The 9,212-nt window shown below is 39.6% G+C and overlaps 1 protein-coding gene across 1 annotated transcript in view; it reads right to left on the reverse strand.

The window, feature by feature from the left end:
* Positions 1 to 1,642: 1,642 nt before the first annotated feature.
* LOC106516356 (forkhead box protein O1-B) overlaps positions 1,643 to 9,212 on the reverse strand; it is a 16,009-nt gene continuing 8,439 nt past the window's right edge. The window contains exons 2-3 of the mRNA XM_014006671.1: positions 4,968 to 5,159; positions 1,643 to 4,059 (exon numbers count right to left, since the gene is read on the reverse strand). Coding sequence (XP_013862125.1) covers positions 2,935 to 4,059; positions 4,968 to 5,159 — 1,317 coding nt within the window. The 3' untranslated portion in view covers positions 1,643 to 2,934. The remainder of the gene's footprint in view (positions 4,060 to 4,967; positions 5,160 to 9,212) is intronic.

Raw genomic sequence — 9,212 nt, forward strand, 5'->3', positions numbered from 1 at the left:
CCTGGAAACACCTTGGATTACTCCCAGAAGATCTAGAGAAAGTGGMTAAGTAAAGTGAGGTCTATACCTCCCTGCTCCGCGACCCGACCCAGGAACAAGCAGAAGAAAATGGATGGACGGATGGATAAAATCATGTGTTGTAATTGCACCTCATGTCCACTTCTGAACAAAGTTTATAGTAAAAAAAAAGAGTTTATTTTTTTTAATAAATAAAAGCTTCCAAAAGTACAGTATTTTAAAAAGTTTTTGGTTGATCTGTTTGGACTTGAGAAACAGGTATATGTCAATAATTGTCATTGTTAAACTTATTGTTATTTATATTGATGTATCTCAGTTATTACATATTACAGCACATGATCAAATTATAATACAATGAAATTAAACAAATCCTAAGCATTCTTGAATCAGGTTTAAAAAGTTCTTTCTGTATTTTAAAATGTTTTTATGTAGACATTTTTGCCACTTAGTGGTCCAGCAGTATTTTAATATCTTCAGACAGATCTCCAGGGAGGAGCTATGTACATATAGGCGGAGCTTTGTACCATTAAGCATTTAGGCAGCTCCACATGGCTGCAGGAGATTAAAGGATTTCTCAAACATGSATGAATGAGTCAAAGCAACACTCTGGGTATGTTTCTGATGAGGGGATGACATTAATATGATATAAAGCTCCAAAAAGTCAATTTTGCACAGTAGTCCCTCTTTAAAATAGTTTGGCCAAMGATTAATTATTTTAATTTAATCTAAGGCCTCATCTACATTATGCTAAACCAACATTTTCTAATGCGTTATCTCATCTACACAAAGAAACAATGAAGAGCAGTTATGGAGAATTCCACATATAAAAGGTTTCAGAAGAAAAAAAAAGCAGCATTAAAACCATCAAACTTGATATCTGTTCATAATAAAGACACAGCAGAAACAACTTTCCTTTCTTTTATTGGCAAAGGCAGATTTATGTCCTGAATGATGTACACAAAAACTGCATTTAAAATAAGTGCTAATGATGAAACGTCTGTATTTTATCTTTCAGGAAACAAAAATAAAATAAACACATATTCCTTTTTATGTTTATATCATGTTAAAAAATGACATCTTGTGCAAGACGTCTGTTTCAGTGGTCCCAGGTGAAAACCTTGAATGTGTAAAATATTACAAATGGAGACAGAGGACAAAATAACCCCTTTACCACTTCAGAGGTAAGATAGTTTGAGGTATGAGTTTTTGTTTTTTTACATAATTACGTAGTTTAAACTGAAACATGTAAACAGACATGTTTAACACAGTAACTATATTTCAGTACAGTGACCAGTAATGCAACTTAAAACTCATAAAAACAAATTAAAAAAACATCACATAGGCAGGAAGAGGCACTAAGTACACGTCCAGGAAAAAAAAAAAACTATAACTTGTAATTACAATAAAACTCAACAATACGTCAGAGTTTATAAAATGTCCTTTTTTCATGAACAGATTTTAAAAAGCTGGTAGAATTCACAGAGGCTGAGGCATACACAGGAAATTATTAAAGAAAACATTAAATGGAACATCCACATTTAAATCAAACAGGCTTAATTTCCAATATGAGCATTAAAAAAACAACATCAAATACAAACTTTTATTTACTGCATTGAATCATTAACACACACACAGGAACATTCACAATCAGCTGAAAAAACACATTTAGAAAACTTTCCTTGACATTTGCAATACGCAACAACAAAAAAGGAAAAATAACAGTAACTTCAATACAACTCATACTGCACAGGAAATTAAAAAGGGAAAATTAAACCTTCATACTGTAAATAAACAGGATTAAATCTAATCAATCTAGGATTCTTTTAGAGAAATGTTTCTTATTATTATTTACAAAAAATACTTCATCTTCTGTTCATTAAACACATCTCATTCAGAACTAAAACTAAATGTAACAGGAGCTTATTTCTATGTTTTTGTTTGTTAAAATGAACAATCTGAGCAGATTTAAAGGGCACTTTCAGTGAGAACTCGTTGGCCTTATGTGAAATATTTACATATATTCAGCTTGATGTGGTAGTAGCTGAGAGTCAGCCATAACCCAGCCTCTGAGCACCGATACATTTGGCAAAGTTGCACAAAAAAACATTAAAATGTTTGACAAAAATGGCTAAAAACTCCACATGACTTGTCAAAATAGTATATCAGCTAAAAACACGGGCAGGAAAGRCGATGAGCTTTTCGTCAAGAAATTCAGTAAAGCCCCAGTTTTCACAGGGGTTACGTTCTTAGAGTTCCTGTGAATCATGAAAAAAGACTGGACCAGAAAAGACCTACAGTGTATTTGGGTGGCTGTGATAACCAAAAAAAAAAAAAAAATTAAATAAAAAAACGTGAGAGCAAAACAGTTAGCAGCTACACACTACAGAAGGTGATAAAGATGCACTCCAGCTGGACGTGGGCATCATGCACTTCMCTGGACTGTATATGGACACAGATTTACAGTAAGGTTTGTTAAAACATTTGTAAATCATATTGTTTTTAATAATTTCACTTGAAAACTCAAGAAAAAGCATAAGAAAAAAAAGTTCCTTCCTGTACAGTGTTTACGATTTCTGCAAAATTATGAGTTCTAACTACAAGCACGTCTGCCAGAGCTGCAGCTCACTGTGTGAAGCTTAAATCTGAGCCAGAGGCTGCTTTTTAGTGATGATGTCATATTTTCACAGCCAATCAGCATCCAGCAGAACTCTGTTGCACCAATCACAGCTCAGTACTATAAGTTTTATTTCTAGCCTACGTTTTGTTGAGCTCTTTGTCATAATTCAGACAAAGCAAATGCAAACTGCAGGTTTCTAATTTTCTCAAGCTGCTTGTGGTTTCCATAACAGGATGTAAATTATATTTCTAATACCAAATAATCCAATGTTTACACCCTGTGTTGAGGTTTCAGTTGTTTTAACCCGACACCCAGTTGTGTGTGGTCGTCTTCACCCTCTGAGGAAACCCGTGAGATCCGGCTGTGGGCTCAAAGTTAAAGTCCAGCCCTCCGCCGTCCATGAGGGTGTCATGGAGGACAGAGTCCATGTCACAGTCCAACCTCTCGATGGACATGTTGTCCAGGTCACTGGGTAGCCGCTCCTGATGATGATGATGATGATGATGATGATGAGTGTAGAGTGAGTTCAGTTCCCTGTAGCTGAAGCTAGCTGGGAAACCGTTAGCGTGTGCTGGGTGTCCGCGGGCCGGCTGCGGTCTGGTCACTCGTTGAGGGGCCCCTGAAAGACTAGTTAGACTAGTTAGAGGTATCATGTTACAGATATTTAGGTCTTGAGAGGGAGCAGGGCCCTGGCTGTGCATAGATTGTGGATTTACATGAAGACCTGGATGGCTTTGAGGGGGGCTGATCATTTTATGACCCCCCACGTGGCTCTGACTGCTGTAGGTGGACATTAGGCAGTTTGTCCTCCCAACATCTGTCCCCCGTGTGTCACTAGACGACATTAAGTTTCTGCCGGGGTCTGCGTCGGTGGTCAGCAGTTCTTGAAGGAGCCCTGCAGGAGAGATGTACTGGTTCTCATAAACTCTGAACCCAGTTTTGGTCTCTGGTAGGGCCAGCCTCACCTGGCCAAACGAACACTTTTGGTAGTCCTGGGTCAAACCTGTAGAGCCATAGGAGCTGCTCTGAAGCACGGCAGCATTAGAGGACTGTGAGGGGTCCGAGCCCAGCTGGGGGGCTTTAGGAGGCAGCAGGTCCAGGTTATCCAGCAGACTCTCCATCACGTGTTCTGACACACATGGACCCATGGATCCAGTCACCTCTGAGAGTCTGGGCAGGGCGGAGGTTTTCTTGGTCCCCGAGGGTCCAGGGTACAACATGAGTCCATCAGACTCCACAAGATCTTCCTGCTCTGAGGGGAACGGAGAGTGCCGTCCACTCAGGGTGCTGGCGTCGGAGCTGGTGCGGGTTCTGAAGGAACTCCAGGCTTCAAAGTCCTCGTTGCTGTGGGAGTTTGGACTCCCCAGCCAGTACTGGGACCTGGGACTCGCCTCTCCACCTTCAGCTTCTTCTTGTAAAGACATCTGAGAGCAGAAAGAAAAACATAAAAACCTCTGACACAACGGTACCAAACTAACAAGTAGTTTAAAACGAGGTTCAAAATAAATCAAGGTTCAAAACAATTAAAATTATAAAGCATTAAAAATGAGAAAAATTATATTTTCTACAAAAATGTGCAAATAATGTGAGCTGATGAAGATAAAACTAAGATAAAAAGTTAAAAGCAAATGTGACAAAACAGTAACTAAAAGCTAAAAGCACAAAACATAGCTAAGCATAAATAAAGTAACAAAGGGTTAGCTAAAAATAAGCAAATAGGCTAGCTTAAACTAGCCAAAGGCAAGCTAAAAGCTAAAAGTAGCAAAAGTCTAGTTCAAAGCCAAATGCAATAAAATGCTAACTAAAATTTGACATTAACAAAATTGTAGCTAAAAGCTAAATTTAGCAAAAGACTACCTAAAAGTAGCAAAAGGGTAACTAAAAGCCAAGACTAGCTAAATAGCTAAATACTAAAGAAGCAAAAGATTAACAAAAAGTAACAAAAAACTATCTATTAGACAGAAACAACAGAAGTTTAGTTTAAAGATAAAAGTATCAAAAGATCAACTAGAAACAAAAAGAAGTCAAACAGTAGCTGAAAGCTAAATGGAGCTAAAGAAGACCAAACAGAGACTGCATGCTGCAGCAGATTTCAAAAAGAACAATTGTTTTTAAGGATTTGATGGAAAAAGTTCTTGCAAATGAAGTTACCATAAATACTGTATATTAAAACATAAAAGTTACAAAGTTACACAGCAACCATACCTGAATGAGAAGAACATTTTAATAAATGAATGGATAAAATGGCACAAAGTATAGTAATTAGATTAGAGGTTTTAGATGAAACAATGAGAGAAGATGAAGGCCTCATGTAAAGGGAAACTCATGGTACCTTTTTCTTGGAGGCCCTCCCTCTGCTCTTCACAAACTTGTTGTTGTTGTCCATGGAGGCTGCTCTGCGGCGAGGAGACTTCCCGCTCTTTGCTCCGTCTGGGTTCAGCATCCACCAGGAGCTTTTGCCCGTCCCCTCATTCTGGATTCGCATGAAGCGGCTGTGCAGCGACAGGTTGTGTCTGATGGAGTTCTGGGTGGAGGAAGAAGAGAAGCACTTAAAGCTTTTTATCTGACAGTAACACAAAAGTTTAAACTAGTTAGTTGGAAAACTGGGGTTATTAGTTGATTCACTATGAGTTATATACTGTAAATGTACATTTTTTTCCTTTTCTTTTACATCTTAAATATGAAAACTGGGAAAAAGGATCCTGGAAAACTGGTCTAGACAGTCATTTTACATCCACTAATTATATTTTCTGTAATTTCCACCTAGTTTTATTTGCTCCAGCAGCAACAGTGTCATTTCGACTTCTGCTCCACACTAAACATAAATAGACCTAAACAAAGTGTATTTATAACAGCTGCTGGGTACGTCCACTCAGATTACATCTAGCATGCGTCAAACTTTGACAACTAAAGCATAAATTCAGGTTGCATTGGTTTTGACCAACCTGGTCCCTTTTCTGCATGTGGTCACATTTATTCCTGCTCACTTGCTTTAATGCTATGTTACAGATCTTAAAGACGAGACAGGGGCGCCTCCTGCGGTAACTCTGTCAGAAAGACAAACGACACCGGTCCAAAGGACAAGAAGACAATCTGCTCAGCCTCTCACACAAAAAGCGGTTCTATAATGTAAAATCTTTTCGGTGCAATGACAGATTAACGTGCAACATAAACCAGCAGGGACTTTCCCCCCTGAGCACCCATGTGAGCAAGAAAACAGCTCCCTGCAGTTAGTGAGGCCAGATGTCCTCAACCACAGGATTCAACAGGGACACAGAAAAACAACTTGCATTTCAGACAGAAGACTGACTGTCTGTGAGTGTTGGTCAAAGGTAAAGATGAGACATGTTATTTTTCATTTAGATGGCTGAAATGATGTCATATCTGGATACTGAACTTGTAGAAAACAGTAAACAAAACTAGAAAAAAATCAAGAATGCATATGGCCTGCCACCTTTTATGTCAGCATTTTAAATTAAAATATGATGAAAATAAACAGAGTTATAGTTGTTTTGGTTAAAAGTGGTAAATGATGTCATGCAGTGGTGGACAGCTAATAGTGGAACTGATTTTTCACATAGCAGATTAGCTTTTTCACTCCCTTTGAAAATTGTTAGTGGACCATTTAGCTTCCACTAAATTATGTGTGCTAACAGCCAGCTAACAAACTCAACTGGTTTGTGTCAGAACCACCAGTCAAGTCAGATGGAGATGTGTGATGAGTGAGTGACATTCGTTTCAGCGATTTGTTTTTTCCACGTTTACCGGTTCAGCATTAGCAAAGTTAAATTTTTATTTAGCAAATTATGAGCTTACTTTTTGATTAGCTGCACCCACCACTGAGCCATGAACTTATACAACATTGCTTGATCTTGCATATGTTGGCGCTTGTGGTATGTGTTGAGGATAACTTTCTAACCACATTTTAGCTCTATAGCTGTATAATTTGACTGAGTTACAGTATTAGTTTGTTTAAAATCAGCACTGTCATTCATGGTCATGAGATATTTTGCTAACAGAGAGTCGACTACCTGTTACAGTATTAGCAAAGTTTCAAAAACAAAATTTGCTCACTCACTTAGCTAATGGAAGATAATTTGGGGATGAGACTCAGCTACTACCACACCAAATTTTAGCCCAATTTCTGTAGAAATTACTTGTTTTTACGTTTATTGAAATTGATTAGCTGTGGCAGCCATGKTGAATTTGGGGTGRTTCCAAAAGGAGTTGTACTTTCAGAGAGTTTCATAAAAATTAGTCCAGTGGTTCATGAGATATTTCACTAACAGACAAACAAACAAACACAAATACTAAAATACCATTGTGGCCTTTTGGCCTTYGGCAGCAGCAGGAGATAAAGCCTGACTTCATGAGAAAAAAGCTGAGCCACAAGTTCGACCTCAGACTTTCCCATATGAAGAGAATCCAGCGGGCTGAGCGAGAACAAAGACAGAGGTTCAGCACAACACAGATGGAGCAGAGAGGTCAAAGAGTTTGTGGTAACRACGACGAGGAAAGAGAGAGARAGAGAGAGAGAGAGAGAGGAGGAAGAACGAGTGAATGTTTTCGCCTGCAGACGTCGGGTCAGTGAGGTTATCTGAACATGAGCTCCCCGGCCTGTGCTCACAGAGACGTGCCAACAGGTTGGACAGAGGAGAAGTGTTGTGGGGTTTTTGACCCGTTTCTGGGACAACCCCAGTGACCCCGCCCCTCCACCACCGAGCCCGTCCCTAAAATAAGGCTTCCTGTGTCAGAGGACATCCTGCAGCATGAAGACACCTTCTGCACAGAATGGTTCTCTCCTCAGTTTCTTTTTTTTTTTCTTTTCATTTACTTTTCAGATGATGTCAATCAGCAAATGAAGACAGGATGTGAGTCATTAGAGGAGAACCTGCAGAAGAAATGCAGCATGCAAGCTTTTCTTGAACCAAGGAGCCCGTCTTGCTGATATGCAAATCCTAAACACCCTCTGGTTCACTGGATCAGGARTCCCACTCTGACATGAGAAAAGCCAGACCCAGGGTGGTCTACTGTGGCCCACCATCAGAAGGTGTTTCTATGTCTGTCTGCTACCAAAGTATCTCATGAATCAACAAACCTATTTTAAAAAAGCWAACAAAATATAAGCTTTGGATGTGCATCAATGAACGATTAGCTTCTGGGGTCAACCTGATTCAAAATGGCTGCCACAGACAGCTAATCTTAAAAACACAAAAACGCTCGTTATTATGTCCACTTTACAGATGTTGAGCTAAAACTGGACAAGGTAGTAGCTGAGACTGATCTCTAACACATTTACCAAGTGCTAATAGATACCCAAGATTTTTGTTTCAAATTTGACCTGAAGTCAACTCAGTTTGTCTGTTAGTGAAATATTTTGTGAATCACTACATATGGTAGATTTTGATGAAACTTTCAGAGAATAACCACTGGTTGTGCCTCCGCAACTGATTATCTTTTAGAGTCAAGTCAATTCAAAATGGTTGTTGCAGCTAATGGAGAGTAGCCTCCACTACAATGGCTACAACTCAGTCAGTTGTACAGWTATAAGGCAAAGATTTGGTGTGGTAGTAGCTGAGAGTTGTTCACAACACATACTCTAAGCACTACCAGATCATACAAGATGAGGTTGTAATTATTTTTCAAAGGTTGACCAAAAACAGTTTAGTTGCCATCATTTATAAAACCAAGTCTGGATGCCTGTGAGTAAATGTTTTTAGAAAGGGTTTAATGGTTATACTGTATTATTATGCTCTTTTGTTTTGCAAAAAAAAAGGGTAACCAGAACATGTCCATAACCTGCTGGGTTCGGACCGCCGGACACAGAGGAGGAAGTGACCTCTGACATCATAAATTGTCAGCTTTGCCCTCAGAAATGCCCTCTGTCAGGCAGGCCTGGTGTAAATCCAGTGAAAAGAAACCCTCCGTAACCTCTGAACCATCCGCGGTAATTCGACACGATCGGACTGACACAGCTGCTGCTCGTTGTGTAGCGAAGCATGAGGCTTGCAGTAACGGTCGCGGGACAAGTACACAAACAGGACCCAGTCTCAGAAACAGGTGCAACCACAGTGAAAGTGGCCTCAATTAGTCCAAAAACAGGCTGCAGACGGCGGCAAGCGTCGACCACAGACAGGACAGAGGAAGCTCCCAGGAGACGGACCTCTGGAGCGTAGCAGAGGCTTCTCAACCAGGAAGTCTTTATTTTTACATTTAATTTACAGACAGAAGTGTCTAATGAGAGGATCAGCCAGCTTTTTGTCRTAGGTTTGCTCCTGTGTTTGGGATCCTCATCCCTGTGCATCAGGACCCAGTTTAGTCCAAGTTTTAGATGTAGGGAGAAAATATTTTGGCCTACAGAGGAACTCATGACTGCGAGGTGCACGTCCAAATCACCAACCTTCCAACACAGTGTTTAAAGGCTGGTGTGATCACATTCATCCAAAAGACGTGGTTCCAAAAAACTATTGGTGCATTCAGATTGACAGCTAACATTGTATAGTGCCATTAACTCAAAAACTAATGCAGCAAATCACTTTATATCCTAGCGAGGGAGCTAGCGCCATATATATATATA

Source organism: Austrofundulus limnaeus, unplaced genomic scaffold, assembly GCF_001266775.1.
Source record: "Austrofundulus limnaeus strain Quisiro unplaced genomic scaffold, Austrofundulus_limnaeus-1.0 Scaffold37, whole genome shotgun sequence".
In the NCBI taxonomy this organism is placed as follows: Eukaryota; Metazoa; Chordata; class Actinopteri; order Cyprinodontiformes; family Rivulidae; genus Austrofundulus; species Austrofundulus limnaeus.